Genomic DNA, 27,170 nt, shown 5'->3' on the forward strand with positions numbered 1-27,170 from the left:
AACACAGTAAAGGAAGGGGAAAACCCCAAAAAGCATGATAGGGATTGGGTAGTTTTAATCAGTGGTGTAGTCTACTTTTTTGTAGTGGGTATACTGTAATAATTGTATTCATCCATCCTAGAGCGACGCATCGCGGAGCGACACCTGTCTCGAAGCAACACCTCATGAACACCATCACACTCACTAATGCATAACTAGTCTTGAGACTGGTTATGTGTTATCGACATGTCAATGTATTATAAGCATTTGTATGTGACTTTTAACTGCCAGTGACATTAACAATAAAAAAATAAAAGAATGAACAATGATGGAAAAAGCCCACTTATCTTCTAGGGTTGAACAATTAAATCGACATTTTCATCAAAATTTCAACATGGCCTACTGCAATTTTCAAGTAATATACAATACATATGGTCATGCTACAGATGTCCTGGCCCACACATCATATTCTACACTTAAAAAAACATCTTTGTTTCGCATAGATCTGCACAAATATCACACAATAATCATTTTAAACCTATTTTTCAATGCATTACTTTATTCAAACTTCTTCAGCCCTATTATCTTCCATAAATCATTGTCAAACTATGTACTGTATCAGCTTAAATGAACAAGCAAACATCCTTGAAGTGCTACAAGACAAATTAGCTTCAAACAAGAAACAAATTAACAAATAAGCTTCACCTCAATAAATGAGGGTTGAAAAAGCACTCAACATGTCCATACTGGGTTCACTGTGTTAGTCCACAAGCCCTGCAGATGTAGCCTCGTCAATGAGAACAGACAACTTGCTTGAAGATGTCACAATACTGTGAACTATTTTTTTCTGCATCTCTTTTGCTATGTGTTTTACAATTTTTGTGGAACTGTACTTTGAGTGCAGACTAGTGCCCATGTTGGCACCATTTTTTTCCTGAAGCTCAATGAGACTATCATGGTCAGTAAAAGGTTGGTTCATCTTCGCAAGATAGTATGCTGTTCTGAATACAGAATCTGTCTCTGCAAACACAGTCTCTGACACAGCTCTCACCAAATTTCCAACTAAATCCTGTCCACCCTTCTCCGTGAGCTCCTGGGCTATTTTGTGTGCTCTGGACGTCTCATGTCGTCTAATCTATTTACCTAACTTTCTGTCCCTCCACTCTAACCAAGGATGTCTGTTCTTAAATTCCATAGCCTGACTTTCAGTCCACAAGGCTGGCCAGGAGCTCTCACCTGTGTCCGAAACAAGGAGATAATATAAACATTGTGTTCTGTTTATGACTGCACACACACACACACACACACACACACACACACACACACACACACACACACACACACACACACACACACACACACACACACACACACACACACACACACACACACACACACACACACACACACACACACACACACACACACACACACACACACACACACACACACACACACACACACACGCAGTATCTCCCTCCCTTTCTCTTCCATTGATCCACCACACTAACATTGATCAAGTTAGCTAGCAAGTTAGCAAGTTAGCTACAGTTACGTTAATGCTAATTTCACTTACCGGTTACATTTTCCACCTTTAGGACAGCCACCTGACATGGCTCTTCTTCTATAGTGGTAATAGGGGAAAACTTCGGAAAACATTGAAATATTGTCGTCTGTTTTCGTTTCATGTTTTCTTCCTGTTTAGCGCTCCGCGAACTTGAATGGTGGACGGATCAAATTCTGATAACGTTAGAGAAACTTGGGGTTTGTCAGAGCCGTGTGTTGCTGTTGCTTAGCAACAGGCCACAGGCCACGGAAGCTCCAGACGTCCAAAAGTATTAACGAAGAGGCGAAAGCGTGAAAGCGCAGTCACAAAATGATGTTGTTAAGTCATCGTTCATTTTTAAGAGGGTATACGGAAATCACTGGCATTTTCTAGTGGGTATACGGCGTATACCAGCGTATCACGTAGACTACACCACTGGTTTTAATGCAGAACAGGCTTTGAGTCATGATCACTGTAAAAGAAACAGACTGATAGAGTTATGAATCAGTTGTAGGTAATTCAGCATGTTTAAAAGATTTAAAACTAATTTGGGTAGATCTGTAGGTGAATTCTAAAATAGTTTAAAATATGATAATTACTATAGAAAAGATGAATACTAGGCAACATAAAGGCTTTTTCTCTTTTGCTATATGTGCCTAAGTATATTTTCCACTTTTTAAGCGATTAACTACAGGGATTGTGTGTTGGGATTTAAGCCCCGCCAAAATGCAGGTGATCTACACTAAATAATGCGCCTGAATGCATCATTTGTATGCGGATTTGGAGAATTAACCTGCTCCGGTGCAGCTCACACTTGAACATGTAAGCATAAGGATCTAAATATATTTTTCGATATCTGTTTGAAACATTTTACAAATAATTCAACCAACGTTACTGTTGACCTTGAAAATAGTTGTATATGCTTCTTTATTAGCAAGGAAATTAATATTTGCAACTGAGCAAACTTCATCAACCAATGAAAAAACAAAACATTTTGTGGATTTTGAAACAAGTTTAGGAAGTCCAAAAATGTGACTAATGTGTCAGTACAAAATACGTCACTTTTAGGGAAAAGTCAACTATTTAATAGTCATAATAATTATGGGTTGGAAATAACAAATGACCAGAAAATGACATGCTTGTGCATCATGGCCTCAGATGCCCCCGTCCTTTCTCTTTGTTTGAATTCCTTCTTTGACGCCTGCTCACCCTTTCCATCTTCATTTGTTTCTCTAAATTCCACTCTCCCAGTAAACGCCTCCTCTCTGTCCCCCCACTCTTCCCTCTATCACAATCCCTTAATGTCAGCGAGAAATTTCCATGAGAATAAAATATGCCTCCCCTTTATTTCAACACCATCACTGGGAATAATTTACATGTAACTGCTGCAAATTGCACAATGTGTCCGTTTGGCTGCTGTCTAACTTAATATGCAGGTGGATTTGTATTCATCTCTTAGCATAATATTGCTATTCACATTCTGATGTAATCGGGAACACCAACACAGTGTTATTGATATGGCTGTCATATTTTCACAGTGTTGTTTTGACAAGGGCTGTTTTTTCCAACTCACACATTCAGGCACAAGGGACAGGAATGCAGCAATACATATATGCATGCTTGTAAACACATACAATGCCATTCCAAGGTTAACATAACCTTAGAGAATAAAGAAATGTACACTGCCACTGAATGTCACTGTAAGCAAATAGTAAATAGTGTTTGGCATTTAGAAAGTTTAATTTGGCCAGTAAACTCTATATATCTTGTCCCTTATGTTTTCTGTAAGTCTTCACAAGGTTTTCACACACTGTTGCTGATATTTTGGCCCATTCCTCCATGCATATCTCCTCTAGAGCAGTGATGTTTTGGGGCTGTCGCTGGGTAACACAGACTTCCAACTCACTCCAAAGATTGTCTATGGGGTTGAGATCTGGAGACTGGAGCCACTCCTTTGTTGCCCGGGCGGTGTGTTTGGGATCATTGTCATGCTGAAAGACCCAGCCACGTTTCATCTTCAATGCCCTTGCTGATGGAAGGAGGTAGTCACTCAAAATCTCACGATACATGGCCCCATTCATTCTTTCCTTTACACGGATCAGTCGTCCTGGTCCCTTTGCAGAAAAACAGCCCCAAAGCATGATGTTTCCACCCCCATGTTTCACAGTAGGTATGGTGTTCTTTGGATGCAACTCAGCATTCTTTCTCCTCCAAACACGTCTAGTTGAGTTTTTACCAAAAAGTTATATTTTGGTTTCATCTGACCATATTACATTCTCCCAATCCTCTTCTGGATCATTCTAAATGCTCTCTAGCAAACTTCAGACGGGCCTGGACATGTACTGGCTTAAGCAGGGGGACACGTCTGGCACTGCAGGATTTGAGTCCCTGGCGGCGTAGTGTGTTACTGATGGTAGCCTTTGTTACTTTGGTCCCAGCTCTCTACAGGTCATTGACTAGGTCCCCCCGTGTGGTTCTGGGATTTTTGCTCACCGTTCTTGTGATCATTTTTACCCCACGGGGTGAGATCTTGCGTGGAGCCCAAGATCGAGGGAGATTATCAGTGGTCTTGTATGTCTTCCATTTTCTAATAATTGCTCCCACAGTTGATTTCTTCACACCAAGCTGCAGATTCAGTCTTCCCAGCCTGGTGCAGGTCTACAATTTTGTTTCTGGTGTCCTTTGACAGCTCTTTGGTCTTGGCCATAGTGGAGTTTGGATTGTGACTGTTTGAGGTTGTGGACAGGTGTCTTTTATACTGATAACGAGTTCAAACAAGTGCCATTAATACAGTTAACAAGTGGAGGACAGAGGAGGCTCTTAAAGAAGAAGTTACAGGTATGTGAGAGCCAGAAATCTTGTTTGTTTGTAGGTGACCAAATACTTATTTTACCAAGGAATTTACCAATGAATTCATTAAAAATCCTACAATGTGATTTCCTGGATTATTTCCCCCCATTCTGTCTCTCATAGTTGAAGTGTACCTAGGATGAAAATTACAGGCCTCTCATTTTTTTAACTGGGAGAATTTGCACAATTGGTGGCTGACTAAATACTTTTTTGCCCCACTGTATGTACCATTATATGATTGTCATTGGTCTAAATTAGATTTCAAATGATTAGCTGTGTATGTAATGAAGATCATAGTGTGGTTTGAATCCATTTTCATAACCACTGTCTTTTAACTGATTTAAATGCGGAAACTGGGCTTATTCATCAGAATTTCGTATGACTTGACTTGCTTGACCTGAGCAATGACTTGACTTGACTTGCTTGACTCTCTCCACAGTGACTTGGGACTTGCTTGATACTTGTAGGTCAAGACTTGAGACTTGCTCATGACTTGCACATGTAGGACTTACTCCCACCTCTGAAGATACGTTCATAACAAGCGTAACGTGGGAGAAAATATGTTTCTCAAAGATATGTAGAAAATAAATGTATTTGAGATACGTTCATAACAACGTAACGTGGGAGAAAACACGTTTCTAGCTAAACCTAATTGAGAATGCAGTTTAGTTCTGTGGGAACGTAATTTTTAGGGGACAGTGTTGGATTTTTTTGTATGAATTTATGTTTCATCCAATCACAGAGCTTGTGGACTTATCACGAGGTTTGTCGCAAAGCGGACAGGCGTCGTCACAACAATAGCTGGGGATTGTGGGTAGTGTAGTCTCTTTTGTGCTCCACATTTCAGAGAAAACAAGTTGTTTCTCAAAATTGAAGGGGAAAAACACAAAAGCATTGTACACAATTTAAACCTATCAATGTCGTTTAATTAACAAAGGTAATCTGGTGTTTTTGAGTTGATGAGTAGTGGATATATCACTGTCAAATCAATCGACAGTAAGGAGAATACTTACTTCCGGGTGTACAATTCTCCGTTATCCAATGGGAATGGACGCTCATATTGCCTTTAAGCGCTGCCGACATAAATGGATGTGGTGCTTCCATGAGCGTCAAATACCGCCGCCGATGGGAATACATTGCAATCAGTTGAAATCTCTTTGCGTCCATTTATGAAGCTGAAGGAGCCTAGGAGCGTCACAACTGCACGCCACGGGGTCCTTGACCAAGCGTCGCTCCTGGACATTTAGGGAGTGAGATTGTGTTGCCAAAAACATATTTTTATAAATATATAAATCTAAATATAACTTGTGAAGGCCACTGTAGCTCCGCTTCCTCTGAGGAAACAAGCTGTTTGAGTGGTGAGGACTCTCTGGGAGAAGTGGTGCTGTAAAAAGATGGTGGGGATGGACCACAGCTCCACCTCACTGATTAGTGTCTGAAGCAGCTCAAATTCAAACACAAACATTTCAATTGACTTTTCCAAGGCGTGTCCCTAGCGACCGCACCCCCCTACGTTCAACCCACTTTTCAGCTTCTTAATCTGTTTTAAGGTCATTTAGATTTGGTGCACAACATTTTCTCCTTTTTTTGTATTAAGTCCCACAAAGAGTTCACCTGGAAGTCTCCAAGTTCCAAAAGAAAGTACAGTTTGTTCACATTAATACTGACAGAGTAAGCAGCTAGAGAACATAAGCTGAAGTAAAATGAACAGTTTTTTACTTTAAGGCTTTCGACTGGGCCATGTTCTTGTATTCATACTGTGTTTTCTTACATTATTTAAATATATGTAACACTTTTTAACTCCAGAGAGCTGTTTAGACCAGGAGCAAGTATCCATGACCACTTTGTTAAAAAAGCTTGTTGTGAAAAACACTGTGGTAATTTTCATAAATCTTTAATTTCTTCCTGCTCCAAAGTATGGCTAAGGTGTTGTGGTACTTAAATACTATTATCTTCAAAACTGTTTTGTTCTTTTTCTATGCACTAGTGACTTCTCCAAAAGAAGATTCTAAAAACACTTTTTTTGTTGTTTAAAGTTTTCTGCAGAAGGAAGTTTCCTGCATTTGTTTTCGGTTTGTTTAAGGCTTTTCAAATGAACAGAGGAGGAGCTCAAATAATGGTGCTATTATCCATGCAAGCCACTTCGCCACTTTGGCAACAACAAGACATACAGTACCGTACTTTAGCTTCTTCCTGTCACCTGTTAGTTACATTGTCTATGCCGCACATCTCTTAACATAATAAAAAGGAATAGTGAAACGTTTTTTTCTGGATTTACATTAACAGCTCAGAAAAATAAAGATACAAATGAGTCAGCATCAGCAAAAACTTCTGCAAATGCTACATAGACTTTGAAAAAGCAACATACCAAGCATATTTCAGCTATGACAAGAAACGCATAATGAGGTAAGAAGGGAAGCAAGTTTGAATAGTCAAATAACGTGTAATTTATTGAGTTTTTTTCTACAGAAGTTGTAGTTTTATAAAGAGTTTAAGTAGTCATGTTTATAATAAACTAGGGATGCACGATATTGGTTTTTTGAGACTGATACCGATACCGATAACTTCCTGCTTCTCAAGACCGATACCGATAACCGATAATTAAAAAAAATGTACGCCACTAATTATTTTAACGCGATTAACGCATGTGTATTTTTTTTTCTCTGCCGCCCCGTAGTTGTAGAGCGCATCGAGTTTAAAATACCATCTACAAGCTGATGCTGACAGCCCCGCTCCTGCCGCCCGCTTGTGGCAGACCACACTTCCACGCTCACCGGCAGGCACCGACTGGCCATCGGGAGGACCGGGAGGGTGTGTGTATGTGTGGCCCGAGCGAGCGAGAGAGAGACCTTACATGCATTGTTGTTGTTAGCATCTGGTGCTAGCTAGCTGCGCTAACGGATACAAGGAGCTGTTTAAATGAAAACAGAGGAGCGACATTTCACCACAACTGTGCCGAGCACTTGACTTGATGCAGGCAGCCAGACAGTGGGACATTGTACGAAAAGTCAGCACACTCAGCACGGATAGTGCACAACATGATTGCAGCGTCCAGGCAGCTCCGGTTCGAGCATATGCCTTGAGTTGCACATAGCTCCAACGCGCGCGCGCGCACACACACACACACACACACACACACACACACACACACACACACACACACACACACACACACACACACACACACACACACACACACACACACACACACACACACACACACACACACACACACACACACACACACACACACACACACTTTGTATTGTATTATTGTCTTTGTATGCTTTTATCACACCATCGTAGCGATGGCGATGTTTCAGGTGACTGATCAGGTTCGAAGTATTAGGGAGCGCTGGATTTGTAAAGAACTCCCCTCTTCCTAAACCACTAACACCACAGTACTGGCAAAACGGGAGGAGCCGAGTGAAAAACAAGCGCCCCTCATCCCAATCCACCCACACCGCAGTATTTTTTCCTTTTTTTTACCCAAAAAATATATTTTATATTATTGGGGCTATTAATACTGGTATCGGGTTTATCGGGATGACGTCATAATTCCTAATATCGGACCGATAATTATCGTGCATCCCTAAACTCAATGATGATTTCATTTGGTGTAAAAACTGGACGTGGTTCTGCCCTAAAAAGTAGCCTTCTCTCTGGCAACTTCATTTAGGCCCAATTCCAAACTGCCCCCTTTTTTTGTTGCATTTTAGTAGAGTATAACAAGACATAACTTTAAAATAGGATGCAAGCAACACTAGTTTCTTAACCTGAATTGATAATAGACTATAATCAATGTAAACAGAACAGATCTTAATGTTTGCATTCTTATACCATTTTGTGCAATAATTATAATGAATAAGTTCAAACAAACTAAAACTTACAGCTGATTAATAACGGTATCTAACTTGAGTTTGTATTATATCAAAACCCTGTTGAAATGCTACTGTTATTTTTACTGTCCCCCAAAAGCGCGTCGGCAGCCTCCAGGAATGCTTCTTTCACAACTTCGCCATCTTTGAAAGGCTTCATGTGTTTCGCAAGAACGTGACTGACACGATAAGATGCTATGGTAGCAGCCTTGGGTTGCGTTCGGATAGTTTAAAAATCAGCTCCTAAGTTCTAACCCTATCGTCTATTCCTTGACCTCTGAGTGAAACGTCACGGGGTTAAGGGATAGTGGATAGGAGAATTCAAAAGGACTTAGGAGAAGAGACTGCGGTACTTTAGAGAATCCGAATGCACTTTCACTATCCGACGTGTTTATGATGCGCCAGCGGACGTCATTTTGTGCTTCTGCTGCTGTGGGGAAACTATGGAAACTACAGTTTTCTATAGCGGACTACAACATGGATGTTTAATAAGAACGAGGGACTCATCTGGAGACTCTGCACCGTGCTCTGATGCTGTTGCTTTATGCTTTATGAACGTGGACAACAGAGAAACATATTCTTCATGACCAAAGTTGGAATTGAAATAAAAAATGAAAGTGAAAATTATGCTCGTCACCCTCCGGTCCACATTAATACAAATGATCCCAATAAGTATGATTGTATGAACTATGAAAATATCTTAAAATCAATACAAATGTATTTATTATAAACGTTAGTCTTTAACACCTATCAGTGTGTATATCACCATTCAAACATATTTTAAAGTTGAACAAACCCCACACAGCTCAGTAAACACTGTGAAATGTTGACTTTATTTGATCATGTCAGTAAAAACTAACGTTCATATTTCTCTTTTTGATTATAATACTGATGAACGTTCAAAACAAAGCACTTTGGCAACTTACCACATACGTTTTAAAAAGCTTAATAAACACCGTAACTTTCATGATATAATTTCTCCGTCATAATCGTTTGTGTCCGTGAACGGCGGCTGCAAGGCATTGTGGGGCAGCATTGTCTCCTCTCCTTTCGGTTAGGGAGGTCCAGTGGTTCCTAAGCTAAAGGAGGTTATAAAGGAAGTTTGAAACCTCCTTTCCTATCATCTAGAGAATTCGAACGGCACTTATCATGGCTGCCACTGAGGGACTTCCGGGTCATTTCACTCGGTTAGGAAGGTTCCTAAGCTAAATGGACTATTCGACTGCAGCCTTGGGCTAGTTTAAAAATCAGCTCCTAAGTTCTAACCCTATAAGTCTATTCCTTGACCTCTGAGTGAAACGTCACGGGGTTAAGGGATAGTGGATAGGAGAATTCAAAAGGACTTAGGAGAAGAGACTGCGGTACTTTAGAGAATCCGAATGCACTTTCACTATCCGACGTGTTTATGATGCGCCAGCGGACGTCATTGTGTGCGTCTGCTGCTGTGGGGAAACTATGGAAACCACAGTTTTCTATACAGCGGACTACAACATGGATGTTCAATAAGAACGAGGGACTACTGTAAACTCATCTGGAGACTCTGCACCGTGCTCTGATGCTGCTGCTTTGCTTTATGAACGTGGACAACAGAGAAACATATTCTTCATGACCAAAGTTGGAATTGAAATAAAAAAGGAAAGTGAAACTTATGCTCGTCACCCTCTCCCTCCGGTCCACATTAATACAAATGATCCCAATGCGTATGATTGTATGAACTAAAGATCTTAAAATCAATACAAATGTATTTATTATAAACGTTAGTCCTTAACATCTATCACTGTGTATATCACCATTCAAACATCTTTTAAAAGTTGAACAAACCCCACACAGCTCAGTAAAGACTGTGAAATGTTGACTTTATTTGATAATTTCAGTAAAAACTACCGTTCATATTTCTCTTTTTGATTATAATACTGATGAACGTTCAAAACAACGCACTTTGGCAACTTAGCACATACGTTTTAAAATGCTTAATAAGCACCGTAACTTTCATGATATAATTTCTCGACTGTTGAGTGACGGCAAATGCTGCGGCTGCAAGGCATTGTGAGGCAGCATTTTCGCTTCTCCTTTCGGTTAGGGAGGTCCAGTGGTTCCTAAGCTAAAGGAGGTGATAAAGGAAGTTTGAAACCTCCTTTCCTATCATTCTCATCATTCTAGAGAATTCGAACGGCACTTATCATGGCTGCCACTGAGGGACTTCCGGGTCATTTCACTCCTTTAGGAAGGTTCCTAAGCTAAATGGACTATTCGACTTCAGCCCTGCTCTTGTTGTTGGGCCTGGTGAAAATGCACTGCATGGGGAACTGCGTGTTAGAAAAAATTAAATCTCAGACTGGTTTAACTGTACGTCAATCAAGTGGCAAATGCCATAGTAAGGATGGATGATATGGCTAACATTTTCTTTCTTTTTTCAATGCAAATCTCCGGCAGGGCTGATATAGTTACTCTTCCAATTGATATACTTCTACTAAAGAAAGGGTATAAAATTGACGTAATGACCAAAAATGTACTGAGTTGTATTGTGCCATACGGGCAGTTATGCAAGGTACACTAACATAAGGTATACTCAGTATATGAATAAATAAATATATGTTTAGCATTTTTAATGTAGGTAGATCATTTTGACTTGGTCATTTTAAAAGTAGCTCCCAAGCTGAAAAAGTGTGGGCACCCCTGCTCTAGATGATAGGAAAGGAGCTTTGAAACGTCCTTTACCTACCTATTGGTATGGACACAATAGGGATATGTGCAATTTGACGGACACTATGCAAAGGTGCAATAGGGAAAGTGCAATATTGATGTGTGTATGAATACAGTAGGGAAGGTGCAATATTTGATGTATGTATAAATGCAATAGGGAAAGTGCAATTTAATTATGTATGTGCAATAGGGAAAGTGCTGTACCTGTATGTTTCTTGTTTGTTTCTTTGCCATGTGATATGTGATCTCTGTTCTGTATCTATGATTGATTGACCTGAATGTTTTATGTGTATTATCTCGATGCCCAAGACACATTTCTCCTAAGGGAGACAATAAAGCTCTATCTTATCTTATCTTTATAAACTCCTTTAGCTTAGGAAACACTGGACCTCCCTTTACGAAAGGAAAGGAGAAAATGCTGTCCCACAATACCTTTACAACATTTACCATGATACAACATTCGGCCGTTCACAGAAACAGCCAATCGTGATTGAGAAATGCGTATCATGAACATTACGGTACTTATTAAGCATTTTACAACTTATGCCAAACTTACTTACAACATCCACTGGCGCATCATATATACGTTGGATAGTGTCAGTGCAGTCGGATTCTCTTGAAGCCCAGTTTTCTTTTCCTTAGTCCTTTTGAATTCTCCTAACCACTATTCCTTAACCCTGTGACATTTTACACAAAGGTCAAGGAATAGTGGTTAGGAAAAGACAATATGAGCGAATCTTTTGACAATTCAATCACAACCACTGTGTCTTATGGTTGGATTTAGTCAACTACAATTTTTAAATAAAGATTTGGGAAGATTGTGCTTGTGAAAAAAACAACTAATCAGTAGAGGATAGGAAAAGTGTCAACAAGTTGCTACAGCATTACTGTATATGGTGTCAAAGCTTGAGTTCTACAATTGTACATCCAACCATCCACACAGAATGTATCCATACAAAGTTGTGCAGCAAGTAATGCTACTTTCAGATGTGCTTCTCAGAAAAAAGGTAAATGGCGGAAAGAGATGTCACAAAGAAATGTGGACAGACAGCGGAAAACAATTCTAAACTGAATACTACCTCAACTGGCTGTACCCGTTAATCCACCTTGAAAAATAAGTTTGCTGAAGTTATGATTGCTTGTTTTTTACCTTTGCACATCAGTGCAACACACAATGCTTAGGTAACCTACTGCAAGCTTGACTTAAAGAGAAAAAACATTCACCTGGAGATAACTCTCAAATGAATATGTTTTTAAAAATAACAAAATTAAACAAAACAATAAGTATTGTGAACCTGTTTTAGTCACTCAATCAAAAGGAAAAAAAAGCTCAGTCTGTTTGCAATTATTCTATCCCCTCTCTTCACCACCAGTCAGGAACAATAAAGATAACGGATAAATTGGTTTGCACAATCCATCCATTCTGCAACTTATCACATTCAGCACATTAAGCCTTGTTTTGTTCCTGTATTTCCTATTCAACAGTTCTCTGTGACCACTCAGCACCTGTCTCTCACTGTGAAGCCAGCTTGAGTTGAACAAGGGCTTTTGAGTGAATGGATCTGCACAATGTCACACGCTCCTGTTTCCACTTTGTGTCTACAACAAAAAGTGTTACCTTTTCCCTATTTCTTATTTAAAATAACACAGAGTCGAGTGCTTAATACCTGTGCAGAGCGTTTATCTTATCGGCTGTGATTCCTTTCAGCAGATCCTCCAGCAGGTCCGAGCTGGCGGCCGGAGCAGAGGGTGGTTTAACGGCAGGTGTGCGTATAAACCAGCCAATCAGGACACCCAGGACAAAAAGCCCCACCCCTGCCAGGAAGTACCTATGAAAAAGGGAATAAACAGAAATAGATAAAGAGATTGTGCTGTCAACTTTATATTTTAGTTTGTCTCAGAGGATGCATGGGGTTTGTTTAGTATAAGCTCTAAGAATCCTTGAGTTATTTATTTTTTATTAAACATTCATCAAAAATGAACAATGAATAATGCATGTTATTGACTTAACCTGATTTACGGTACCAAAAGGTCGGCATGCACGTTTCACTTCCTTTTTCATTTATATATTTGGAAAAGGCCAATATTTAACATTCGTAAAACTGCAATACTTTTTTCCAATCGATAAAAAAACAGGTTCAATTATTCATCCGATCAAATATCATCATTGTACCATATGTCTGATTTATTTCATTATTATGATTCTGAGGAAATTAGGAAAGTTTTGCAGCATCTGGAAACAAGACACTTAATACGATAACCTTCTTCGGACTCTCTGTGCAGTCAATCAATTAACTAAAATGTCCATTTAATTGGTGAACATAAAGTGTATCCTAAGATTGTCTTTCTTTAGGATTATAGCAGTCAAGAAAAAAGCTGAAAAGCTGGTAATTTAGCCCAATAGTTATGATACCATCCTATCACTCCTGCCTTTGGAGCTGAAACAGATGTCTGGACAATAGGGTTACAGTTTAAGAGTTAAAGCTGGGATGGATGTCCAAGCTTGCATGGGAGCCTACACAAAGGTTAGAAGAGAACATTATATAATTACAATCAGGGCCTCCATAATGCAGCATTGCCCCTAGCATGACCTGGAAAATAGGTTAGAACATTCTCAATAATCTTGTCTAGTATTTGTAAAGTACATCAGTATTTCTTACTCTTCCTAAATGTTTTGAGCCATCATACTGTAATGCTTTAGCAGTAAATAAGATCAGATACAATGTTATTGATCCAAATTTGGAAATGAGGAACAATAACAATTTCCTGGGATAAAACAAAGCAGGTTTTGGTTACACCTGTTGGTAAAAATGGCATAACCGCTCTAATAACTTTGCATTGTTCATTCATTACAATTTCTGACAGTCAATAAGCAGAATAAAAACAGAGATGTGTAATGTCACATTAATATGGTGGCAAGGACTGTAAAGTATTCCACACGGTTCCCTCACAATTCCTTCCAGTCCATTCTTTCAGGCCTATATGTCCTCAAAGTATTAACACGATAAATTGTCCATGTTGGTAGATTTGGTGACACCGGCTATTACTAATGCTACTGTAGCGGATCACTGAAACACATACAAGTCATAAAATCACCTACAGTTTCTGCAGAAGGGAATTTAAGACTTGAGTTCTACAACTGCTACTTCAGCAATCCTTGAATCACCTGAGCAGAAAGGAGTGGATTCTTCGCTGGCCTTTATGGCCCGGAGCCCTGGTGAAGTGGGAGATATAGTTGGGATCTTCCTGAAGACGTTCGAATCGTCCATGAGGTGAAACGGAGACAGACGGCTGGATGGGTTCCATCAGTTCTGGGTCAGGGTCGGGGCCGGGGTCTGAACACCCTATACGTGGAAAAAATGCTTTACCAACTTTTATGTAGAAAATGAATTACACGAAGAGTGGAGGCAGGCTTGGGGAGTGATGGAATGGATTACATGAAATGGGATAACATACTCAGGATACATCAAACTGGTAACTGTATTTCCTTATAGTTACATAGAAAAGACGTGATCAGATTACCGTTACATTCTGAAATATTGGGGATTACTAGCAGAATACAATGTTACCAGAATACAAAAAAAGGGCATATTGCATATTTTGTGGAAAGGATCAGATGTTATCTCTTCTCTGTAAACTGTACTGTTCTGTAGGCTAATACTTTAAGTGTGAATCTATACGCCTACTGCCTGAAACTGCTTTATGGTTTTCACTTTCTTTGTTCCTTTTTTAACTCAGTAGGTGAGCCTATATGTTAATAAAATAGTGTGTGTGAGCTTAACTGTGTGTATTAAACTAAAATGGAGCATTTTCTGTCAGCTTAGATTTTATTTCTGCTTTTTTAAACTGTAGTATTGTGGAGGCTATTTTTATATAACATTAGAAAAAATGATTCTTATTATTACATCATAAGCTTATTGTGCTTATGTGGCTGTGACTTGGAATAAATAGACATCTTTAGTCTGCAATACAGAGCAGCAAGGTCAGGTGCAGACACTGAAAGAATACAGAGTTATTCATAAACAGGACAACACTCCGACCTTGAGCTTTGGGAGAGCTTCGTTCCCACACATACAGTGGGGCAAAAAAGTATTTAGTCAGCCACCAATTGCGCAAGTTCTCCCACTTAAAAAGATGAGAGAGGCCTGCAGTGGCGTTTTTATATGTACAAAAGTGGTGGGGCACAAAAAACTTAGATGGCACTGACACTTCAGGTTTACACATCTTATATTTTGACCTAAATCAAAATATAATATTATTTTCAAAAGCTTTTTTTGTCTGATGCTTTGATTAATTTTAAACAGACAGTTCAACAAAAGGATACCCAAACAATTTCATTTTATCATTTAAATATTGAATTGTTCTCTCTTAGTAAGATCCCATTTTCAATAAAATGGTGGTCTTACCTTGACTTGAAGATGAAGTCCATTTGCCTATCATTCTGGACAAAAATCTCTATTACTTTTTTGTAAAAGTCCTCCTTATCTTCTTGTAGTTTCAAAAGTCTATCATAAATCTAATCTAATCAATAGATTTATGATTCGAAAATTATAAAAGTAGGGTAGACATGTGGATATTATCCGGCTGAACAAAACGTGCATTTATCTAACAGGTTTGTTTCCTACAGATCTTATTTGGAGCTATTTTCTAAAATCCTATGGAGAAATCTCATTGCTTTTTTGTCGAGGGAAGCCATGCGCAGCTTACTTCCGGGTTTTAGAACGTGTCACTGCAGCTCTCTCGTCTCCTCTTCACACACCACACTTTTCGCGGCACACGTACTTACAGCCAATCATCTCTGAATGATGTGAGATGACGTATGGTGGGGATGGCAGCTCTATGCCCCTATGGTCATTATTTTTTTGCCACACACATTAAATAGGAAAATATTCTGAGCATGAGCAGAGTAGAGGGAGGGGCATGATCGGGTTTTGTCCCACATGGCTCTAAACAGCTCAGGCACACACTGTAGACACTAATTAGAAGAACACAGACTAAAACAGCAATGTACAGACGAATCAGATGATTAACCTCTTAAGCCCGAAGGTCCCCCCAGTGGACCCCTCCCACCGTTTTTGAACGAGACTATGTCTCAGGGCTTCTTAACATTTATGAAACTATTAATGTTTCATACCCTTTTAAAGATAAGAAACGCCGCTAACTGACTATAAGAACAATTGTTAGCTAAAAAAAAACACAAGAGTAATACCAAGCCTTTGAATTAGTATTGAGCGAAAAAATGCTAACTAATGCTAACGCTTTTTTACACAGAACTCACGGTAGAAATGCCCTTATTACTATCGTAACTGCACAAACAAGATATACGATTTAAAGCTGAGACTCCACAGATTCCACACATGTAATATCATCACTGTACGACCTCGAATTCCTGGAGCTATCAGCCAGAAAAGAGAAAGTAAACAACATCCGGTTTCAGAGATTTTACAATAATTACGTCTTACCTTTTTTGATTTGTGATCAAAAGTTGTGTTCAACGGAATAAAAACGCCGCTCAAGGTTAATCCAATGTCTTTGTGTCACGTAGAAATTGTTACTGATAACCCATCATCATATTTATGGCAATATACTGGGTATAAAGTTTTGCCGTCCAGGCTTGTACTTTCAGATATGTTTCGTTTGCTTCTCTATTACGTCCGCAATGGTAATGTTTACGTGGATTTGGGAACTGCCCATCGATTCTATTGGATGTAATGGTTAAGAAAAAGGTGTAAATCACCCACATCGACCAATGGGTTCCAGAGATATGGTCCTGCGTAAAGTATAAAGAATGCCAGCCAGTTTAAGTACATTACGCAGCAGACTTTGCTTATTGTTTACTACGTAAGGAAGCAGGAATTGCAGGACCCAGAGTGCATGGAGCACAGAGCGGACAGCAGATAACGGAATTGCAGTTTTATTGCTTATAGATTATCAGAACATTTCAAAGGGGACACAGCCACATTGGATATTAACCTGTGGATTAACTACATCATCGTTTTTATCGTTTTAATGCCATTGAAGACCAGTTTAGACCAGACAAAGAGGAAGGTGAGCCATGTTAGCCTAGCGCATTAGCACTAGCGCCACTTGTTTTGATGTACGTTTTTGTTGATAACGTCACGAGTTTGTATCTTTCAGTGTTGAGGTGGGCACCGTTAGATTCTGTGTCTTTACGATCATAAACAATGTGTTGGATGTGCAGCTAGGATAAGTAATAAGGGAGCTAGGAGTGATTTTCGGTACAGTAAACCATTTTTATTTTTCGTTCGGGGCTAATTCAGAGGATAACAGAAAACTATGTTTTATTTTATATTATTTTTTTTTTTTTTCTTTTCAGAACAGTTGTATTTGGATGGAATGAATACCAATAGTGATAATTCAAAGTAATACAATGATTTTTACAGTGAAAAAGTTCAAATGGAACTGATGGTTCCCAAATTACCCAGAGGTGAGTCTGCTTGGACTTTATTTTTCTAAACCTCTCTAAAAAGGTCAAATTTCCCTTGTTTTGCATCAATTTTGATACAGGGTACTTATTATATGTTATAGTTTGGATTCCTAAAGCTTTTAGTCTACTAGCCCATCATTCAAGGGTAGTTTTCACTATAAGTAATGGGTTTTTTTTAGGCGGACATTAGAATTTACATGTTTTTACTGTGTTCCATCTGAATTTACTTTAAAATAAAAACATCTATATTGATTCTGACAATTCTACATCCAACTCACAGATGTAACCTTGCTTTGAGAGAAAAGATTATTAATGTACCCCTTTTAGAAGTGAAGATATAGTCTTTGTTGTGTTAGTGGCATTTCCGAGCCTGAAACCTGAAAAACAGGCTCAGGGCTTAAGAGGTTAAACATGATCTTAAAATATATTTTATATATTTTTTAATTTATTTTTTGCATTTTTTTGTAATCATTATTTTTAATACTTTCTGCTGACACTAGGTGGGGCTGTTCCCCACCTGCCCCTAATGACCAGTCGCCACTGGAGGCCTGTAATTTTCATCCTAGGTATACCTCAACTATGAGGGACAGAATGAGTAAAAAAAAAAATCCAGAAAATCACTTTTTAAATTATTTATTTGAAAATTATGATGGAAAATAAGTATTTGGTCAATAACAAAAGTTAATCTCAATACTTTGTTATATACCCTTTGTTGGCAATGACAGAGGTCAAACATTTTCTGTAAGTCTTCACAAGGTTTTCACACACTGTTGCTGGTATTTTGGCCCATTCCTCCATGCTGCTCCATTTGGCCCAGATCTCCTCTAGAGCAGTGATGTGTTGGGGCTGTCGCTGGGCAACACAGACTTTCAACTCCCTCCAAAGATTTTCTATGGGGTTGAGATCTGGAGACTGGCTAGGCCACTCCAGGACCTTGAAATGCTTCTTACGAAGCCACTCCTTCGTTGCCCGGGCGGTGTGTTTGGGATCATTGTCATGCTGAAAGACCCAGCCACGTTTCATCTTCAATGCCCTTGCTGATGGAAGGAGGTTGTCACTCAAAATCTGACGATACATGGCCCCATTCATTCTTTCCTTTACACGGATCAGTCGTCCTGGTCCCTTTGCAGAAAAACAGCCCCAAAGCATTATGTTTCCACCCCCCTGTTTCACAGTAGGTATGGTGTTCTTTGGATGCAACTCAGCATTCTTTCTCCTCCAAACACGTCTAGTTGAGTTGTTACCAAAAAGTTCTATTTTGGTTTCATCTGACCATATGACATTTTCCCAATCCTCTTCTGGATCATCTAAATGCTCTCTAGCAAACTTCAGACGGGCCTGGACATGTACTGGCTTAAGCAGGGGGACACGTCTAGCACTGCAGGATTTGAGTCCCTGGTGGCGTAGTGTGTTACTGATGGTAGCCTTTGTTACTTTGGTCCCAGCTCTCTGCAGGTCATTGACTTGGTCCTCCTGTGTGGTTCTGGGATTTGTGCTCACCGTTCTTGTGATCATTTTGACCCCACGGTGTGAGATCTTGCGTGGAGCCCCAGATCGAGGGAGATTATCAGTGGTCTTGTATGTCTTCCATTTTCTAATAATTGCTCCCACAGTTGATTTCTTCACACCAAGCTGCTTACCTATTGCAGATTCAGTCTTCCCAGCCTGGTGTCCTTTGACAGCTCTTTGGTCTTGGCCATAGTGGAGTTTGTAGTTGACCAGATACTTATTTCCCACCATAATTTGCAAATAAATTCTTTAAAAATCCTACAATGTGATTGTCTGGATTTTTTTCTTCTCATTTTGTCTCTCATAGTTGAGGTATACCTAGGATGAAAATTACAGGCCTCTCTATATATACTCTCTAAAATACTTTTTTGCCCCACTGTAGCTAGGAAGCAGCATTATGAAGATTCCACTATATCTGCAGAAACCTTCAGAAAAAACAAATTACAAATGATGGTGCCAGAGTAGGGAGGGACTTCCACAGGCTGGCCGAATGCTGATTGGAGGATCGTGTTGCCAAGAGACTCTATCTGAGTCTGTGCACCAACCAAAGATAACCAAGTCTAAAGGCCGCTACACACCAACCTGAGACCAAAGAACGCCTACTGAAGGCGTCCCGACTTTTACGTCCGCTACGCCGCCCGTGTCGGCTACGCCGCCCGCCTACGAACACACCGCAAAGACTTCAGTCGACGAGTGGCAAAACTGTCCTTACCAGCAGGCAGCGGTAGTGTGTATTCATCATTCAAAAGAGGCAACAGCCAATCAGAGTGATTTCTTTGGCCGATATTCGGCTGCGGGAGGTGTGAAAATGTGCCGTAAAGCAAAGACGGTGCGGGACACACTAACCTGAGTAGGGCGCCGCAAATGCCCAACTGCCTCTGACTCCCAAAATCGGGTAGGTGTGGCAGGGCCTTAAACCGCAGTATCTCTTCAGCTAGTCTTGACCAATCATAAATGTACGGGCAATTCCCTGTGTAATAAAAATGTAGGCCCGCACAAGGTTCGAGGCTCTTGTCCGGAAATAGACGTACAGATTACAGCTCTGCTGCCTGTGATTTCTATGACGTGACGGAGTCCTTGGCCAACTGACTATATATCTTTTGCTCGCTCATAATAAATAGTTAAACTTAGAAGTCGTCTGTCTTTCCTGGAATTTTGAACACGACAGTATGTGTTTCAGTTTTGGTGTATTTACTGGCTGAATCTGCTTCATTAAAGGCAGGTTTTCCTATCAATAAAATCAATTTGGATCCTGCATATCTTGGTTTCTTCCTTTCTAAGGTAACATTGTGCTGTTGTCTTACATTATACACGTAAAGGTGGGGTATGTAATTTTGGAGAAACCAGCTCGAGTGCGCTAGAATTTGAAAGTACGCACCCGAAAATAATCTGCCTCTTCCTTCAGACTTCCTTACAGAGCCCCTCCTCCAACACACACGAACGCGCACATGACCAATGAGGGCACAAGATAAGTTTGTGCACAGATGGAAGGCTGACAGGCAGGTAGGCCATCCAGTTATTTTAGCCGGGCCGACTGAAATGATTAGTCGTGCTTTTTACAGTGCTACGGCTTCCACAGATGACATTTCTGTATGGATTTTTTGTCAAAGCATTTAATGTATTCATTGCTATTGGGATGTTAAGAGCATTCCATGGAATATAACAAAAAGTGTTTTCTGAAATAAATGACACCCCACCGTTAAGTAAAAACATGGTATGATATTTATTTTCTCTTGTATTTGTTTGAGTTGCATTTAATATTAACCCTTTAACTGCCAGACCAAGAAAAAATCTATGGAAACATTATTTGTTTGCATTTTTGTATCAAATGGGCCACAAATAACCACAAACCATTTTTATTTTTTTACTGACCACACAGTTTTGTTTTTATGAGCCTCTACCAGCAGGTCGAGCTGGCCTTTTATGGTAAAAGTGAATTTTCAACAATCATCATATACAGTACAGTATTTGTGTAAAACTGAAATTTGTATCAAACTCAAATAAAACACAAACTGAAATACATTGGTTTCTTTTATGGAAAATGAGCAATATATACATACACATATGGGATTAGTTTTGTATCATAAAGATAAAGCAAAATAAAATAATTTTCAAAAATAAAACTATAAGTTGCAAACAAATCATTTGTGTAATCATGTAAACTATAAGTCTTTTTTCTTTGTTTTAACATATCTTTTTGTTTGCAGTTCTCTTTGCTTCTTTCTCAATGATCAGACTTTTGCTCTCGTTGCAGCTCTCTCGTTTGCGCTCCCTCATTTTTTGTTTTCGATGTTGACACCAATGTCCCAGGTGAGCGGGTCTGTTAGGGGTGCATTAGACTTGTGTTGTGTAGTATATACTTTATTCCAACTTTCAATATTGTAATACCTGAACACACTGCTGCTGTTCAATGATTTCCCAATTTGGGATTGATAAAGTGTCTGTCTATTAATTGTATAGATTAAAAAAACACATCTATGTACTTTCAAGCTAAAGGTGATACACAATATAAACTGTATACTGTTATTTATTCAAAGACATGTTACATTTCAAAAGCATATATTGCTATGTTTAGGACAAACAATTAAAGACTGCTTTAATTTAACCAATTCTACAATATAAAAGTGGCAGATTTGCTTTATTAGACAGAGCAGACCTAGGCTGCATGTTGGTCAGAAGAGCTGAAGCATTCATACACAATGGATACAAAATGTGTTGTCTCATTATATATCCTGTGAGAAAATGATATACATTTTGCATTAAAAACTCAACATACTATTCCTAGCCTGAGGAAGATATGAATAATCAACAGATTTGAATGGAATCTCTAACATTTTCATGTAGAATAAAGACAAAAGAGTGATTATACAAATTACATTTATTGAAATTTGAACCAGAAGAAGAAGTCTCAAAGAATGTTTTAAATAAAAGGATACACAACAAAAAGGTGGATAATAATAAAATGTATTAAATGTATATGTAAAGACATTTGGTCAAATGAAATGACACGCCCAGCGTGGATGAAGATGGTGCAGGCCTCTCTTCATGCCCCCCCTCCGTGCTGTCCCCTCAGAGGAAGTGGGAAAACGGGATAAGACTCTGGACACCACAATGTTAATATGAGAGGAAGATAAATGTTTTAGGAGATGAAAAATATGAAGTTAACAAATAAAACACAGCTCAGGGGCAGTCATGTTTTGTTTTGTTTCTTTGTTTGTTTTGTTTTTGTTTTGTTTGTCAACCCTCCCTCCCAAATGTAAAGCGTCTTTGGGTTCAAGAAAAGTGCTATGGAAATATAATTTATTATTATTATGGACGGTAGGTTTTCCTACAAACTCAGTCTCCATTGATTTTCATATGAAATTAGCGTGTTAATAAAATAAGCTATCATAGCTTATACTTGCATATCTAAACAGAATCATGAAAGCCTGTTGGTAGAGTCAGGCACACAAGTCCGTTTGAGTGTGTGCGCCGGTGTCTGAACGCTCACTCACTGCTAGCTATGTAGCTAACTGTTAGGCTACTTAGCTTGCATTGTTATGGATCTAAAGGTAGCAAAAGCTAACTTTCATAGCACAGCTTTACTTCTCACTTACCACAATAAAGAAACAGACCGTTAAGTACAGCACAAACAACACAAATGATCAATACTTACATATGTGACCCGCTCTATCGAAATCAGTCGGAAGTCGCAACGGCTCATTTCAGAATAAACGTGGATTTACGTAAAAAACTATTTTTTCAGGGTTCGGGTGTTTTGTTTTATTTTAAACAAACCAAGTCTTGGCTTTCAGAATATGAAACTTTTATTTCCAAAATCACACGATACGTACATTTTTGAAGCTTGTGAAGGGACGAAGACAGGCACCTCTCACTCGCACTCTGCTCTTCCAGCAGCGCCGCCCCCCCTCCCTCCGGCTGACATTATGAACGTAAGAGTATAGTAATCATAGATAACACGGCAGGGTCCGTTACAGTTTGTTTGCATCTGATTTAAATTAAACATAGTCTTGGCTTTCAGAATATTAAACTTGTTTCGGCAAATTCAGATGATAAATATAACTTTGAAGCTTGTAACGGCATAATTACAAGCAGAGAACGGAGTAATTTAAAGCCACAGCAGGCACAACAACAGCCGGTGTTTCTCGTGAGGGTTTTCCCCGGGAAACAAACACAAACGCAAAAATACACAAACACACACACCCCCACACACACACGTATACACACACACTCGCGAGCTTCCCCTCCAAACGAAAATATCTTCCCTCCGTAGTATTTTGATCATTTGCTCCACTAATAATCAATCAGATCGATGGATTCCAGAGAAGAGGACACTTTAAAGGCCTTTTTCTCAAAATGAGGACTCGGTGACAGTCATTATATAATGTGACATATTTCGCTTAATATATGGAGTACAAAAACAATCCTGATATCATTAGAAAGCTAGGAATATCCTCTTTCCAACAGTGTATACAACTCAAAATGTGTCTTCGGGTCAATGCGACTGATTTCGATGGAGCAGGTCACATATATTTTCATTTGTAGTATTATTATAATAATTTAAATGCTTGTTCTTCTGGAGGTGTTCTATCCACGCTCAGCTACCGCACCACAGCTGCCTGCACTGTACAATCGCTGGAGGACTGAGATGTCACTCAAAAACTGAGTAGCCAATGGGGACGCACCCCCAGCAAAAGTCTGATCATTGAGAAAGAAGAAACAAGAACTGCAAACGAAAATATATGTTAAAACAAAGAAAAAAGACTTATAGTTTACATGATTACACAAATGATTTGTTTGTAACTTATAGTTTTATTTTTGAAATTTATTTTATTTTGCTTGACTCAGTTTTTTTCCTTTTAACCTCATCGTTTTGCTTTATTCTGAGAAAGTGTAATCCCATATACAACCAGACATATTCATAAAAGATAATAAATTATAATTGTAAAAAAAAAATGTTGGGGAAAAAGGTAATGTTAAGTGTTTTTCATAATAACAAAAATACTTGCTCATTTTACTGTATATGCTGAATTAGCCTAAAAAGAAACCCCTGGTCTAACAGCAAATGTCTATATTCTGTGTTGGCCTAACTTGCTCATCTGTGTGCAACTTTGGGTTGCATGCCATGCATGAAAGGTGCTATATACATTAGTATCACTCTGAAACTCAAAAGGCAGTACTACATTTTTTTTTTAATATTACCATGAATCTAGCCATTTATTTAACATATATTATTGGAAAACATCTCTGAAACTCTGAAAAAGTCATATTGCTAGTTTACCATAAAAGGCCAAATCAAAAAATAATTACACTCTTGTTAAAACTTTTGTTGTGCATCAAGTTATCTAAATATGTTCAGTAAGTGCTCTGACACTAAAATATGTCAAAAACGATATGGTAACCTTTCAAAAGTTGACCAAAATCTTCAGCAGTGATTTTTTAGCATGTCAACTTCCTCAGTGGAAGCTAGCTGAAGGGCTTTCTGTTCGAACCACAGAGACATCTAGAGGTTGTTTTATGCATAACATGTCATAACAATGTGAGCTGGATTACTGGTGTCCTTTCCTGGTTACTGCGTGGGGTCTGCGAGACAGCGAGACACCGCGGAACTCAGCCTGCTCAGCGGGCTGTGTGTGTGTGTGCGGAGATCCGCAGAGCCGCGGCTGAGAAAATTAAAGGCTGAGTGAAAAATGCCTCATTTTGAGTTCTAAAACGATCAGCCCTCCTTCTTGAGAAGCACTTGCAAGGATAGAAGACTACTACTCACACAGAACAATTCAAAACAGAGTCCTTCAAAGCTGAGGAACTCAAGTCTAGCTTTAGGGTACTTAAAAAGTGTCTCTCTTTTGCAGCTGCTGGCAGAGGCAAACTTCTCACATTAAAGGCTGAATTTTCTTTTTTTCTTCAGTGACAGGTTGTTTCAATTTACGTCAAAGGATTTCCGAAGAACTTCTGTGCAAATAAAATACTTGTTAAGATGAGACAGAAATGTGTTTTGGCATGCTGAGAAAATCTACCAGCTTCAAGATTAATAAAGAAAACTGTTTATGATATGAGCATGTTTAAATCATAAAAGGTCATAGGTGCAGAACATTTTCTTGAAGGAAATGGTGCATCTGCATCACATCATAGTGAATTACAGGAATAAATGTCACAATCAAAACAAACACAACATGAGACAAGGCATCGTCAGCTGATTTAGGTAATACTTTTTATTTATCAAACTGTATTTTCTAAAGTTATGAGCGGTTGGATTCTCATTAAGGTGTCAACATGTTTTATAAATTATTCACAAACTCCTATTGTTAATGGAAGTGACATAAAGCACATAGCATGTTTTATGAGCTGTAATTGTTCTTTTAGTCGAACAACATAATCACCTTTTCATTCTGCTCTACATGAGATCAGCTGCATGTCACAATATCCGAATCAGAAACAGGTTTATTACCAGGTAGGTTTACACGTACGAGGAATTTGACTTGGTGTCGTGGTGCATACATACAAGTAAAACAAGAATTAAAAACACAGGTAGAGAACTAGAAAAATATTTTAAATTATAAAAAAAGATGGTAAAATATAACAGAATTTACATTGCAATGGAATGGAATAAAGAGGAATAAAATCTGGAATACACATCGGCAGCATTAAAAAAAAAGAAAACAGATATTGTTGTACATTGTGTGCATTAATGTAATTAGACCCTCCAGAAAAACGCGGGCTAAAATCCTTGATTATGCGATTAAACATGCAGGGTTTTTATGTGATTGTATGCGGTGAAATTGCGGGAAGTTGCGAAATATGCGGAAAGTTGCGAAATATGGTAAATATTTGTTTTTAAATATTGGACTGTCTTATTTATTCTCTCACACACAACCTGCTACCAACGTTAAACCCCTTTACTATTCAATGAAACACATCCAATGTTTATTTATTGTAAAAGCAATTGGGCTATTTTAATCACACTCTCTCACACACACACACACACACACACACACACACACACACACACACACACACACACACACACACACACACACACACACACACACACACACACACACACACACACACACACACACACACTTCTCCGCCTCATTCTGTTTTCATGTTTCAATCTTGTGGGCTTCTCACCTCATTTCTTGTAGCCCTCGAAAGGGTTTTGGAGGTTGATGCCTCGGTGAACGTGAGTTGTTTGGCTTTCTTGTCCGCAGCAGCAGAAAGCATTTTCGAATGGTTGAATGAATCAAAGTGGGTCGTTACCGTGGATTTTCTCTTATGCTCCAATGCACTCCATAATCGTCCAGGAGCGACGTTTGGTCCCTTGGCATGGTCCTGACTAATCACAGGTTGGCAGGGGCATGACGTGAGCCTTGTCTGATTGGTCAATCACTCCATTTTTGTTCACCAAGGGAAGCCAATTTCGGCTAGCCTCCTCTCGCAACAGAGAGTCCCATCTACTGTTTTACCATAACATCAACAGGGGCGCTGTTTCACTCTTTGTAAAATACTCAATGAGAATGGGGGAGAGACGGGCCGGCAGCAACACACAACAAAGAATTTCCGAAACTAAACGAAGTGTTTTTATTTATTTATTAAAATTATAACTACAATCCAAAAAAACAGGGGAAGCCTGGCTTCCCTTGGCCTCCAGGAGAAAACGCCACTGCCGATGAGGGTGGTGTCGTGTGCAAACTTCAGGAGCTTGACACACTGGTGACTGGAGGTGCAGCTGTTGGTGTACAGGGAGAAGAGCAGAGGGGAAAGAACGCAGCCTTGAGGGGAACCAGTGCTGATGGTCCGGGGGTCAGAGACATGTTTCCCCAGCCTCACGTGCTGCTTCCTGTCAGACAGGAAGTCTGTGATCCACCTGCAAGTGGAGTCGGGCACGTGCAGCTGGGAGAGCCGGGATGATGGTATTGAAGGCGGAGCTGAAGTCCACAAAAAGGATCCTGGCGTAGGTTCCTGCTGTGTCCAGGTGCTGGAGGAGGAAGTGAAGGGCCATGTTGACAGCGTCATCTACAGACCTGTTGGCTCTGTAGGTAAACTGCAGGGGGTCCAGGAGGGGGTCTGTGATGGATTTGATGTGGGACAAGACAAGGCGCTCAAAGGACTTCACAACCACAGAGGTCAAGCGACGGGTCTGTAGTCATTTAATCCTGTGATCCTTGATGATGGTGGAGGTTTTGAAGTATGCTGGTACGTGGCATGTCTCCAGTGAGGTGTTAAATATGTCAGTAAACACCGGAGACAGCTGATC

The 27,170-nt window shown here is 39.4% G+C and overlaps 1 protein-coding gene across 1 annotated transcript in view; it reads right to left on the minus strand.

Annotated features, from left to right (window-relative positions):
- LOC117445970 (inactive N-acetylated-alpha-linked acidic dipeptidase-like protein 2) overlaps positions 1-27,170 on the minus strand; it is a 656,924-nt gene that overhangs the window by 625,871 nt on the left and 3,883 nt on the right. The window contains exons 2-3 of the mRNA XM_034081942.1: positions 14,123-14,300; positions 12,624-12,785 (exon numbers count right to left, since the gene is read on the minus strand). Of these exons, the coding sequence (XP_033937833.1) occupies positions 12,624-12,785; positions 14,123-14,300 (340 nt within the window). The remainder of the gene's footprint in view (positions 1-12,623; positions 12,786-14,122; positions 14,301-27,170) is intronic.

This window comes from Pseudochaenichthys georgianus, chromosome 4, assembly GCF_902827115.2.
Source record: "Pseudochaenichthys georgianus chromosome 4, fPseGeo1.2, whole genome shotgun sequence".
NCBI classification, from domain to species: Eukaryota; Metazoa; Chordata; class Actinopteri; order Perciformes; family Channichthyidae; genus Pseudochaenichthys; species Pseudochaenichthys georgianus.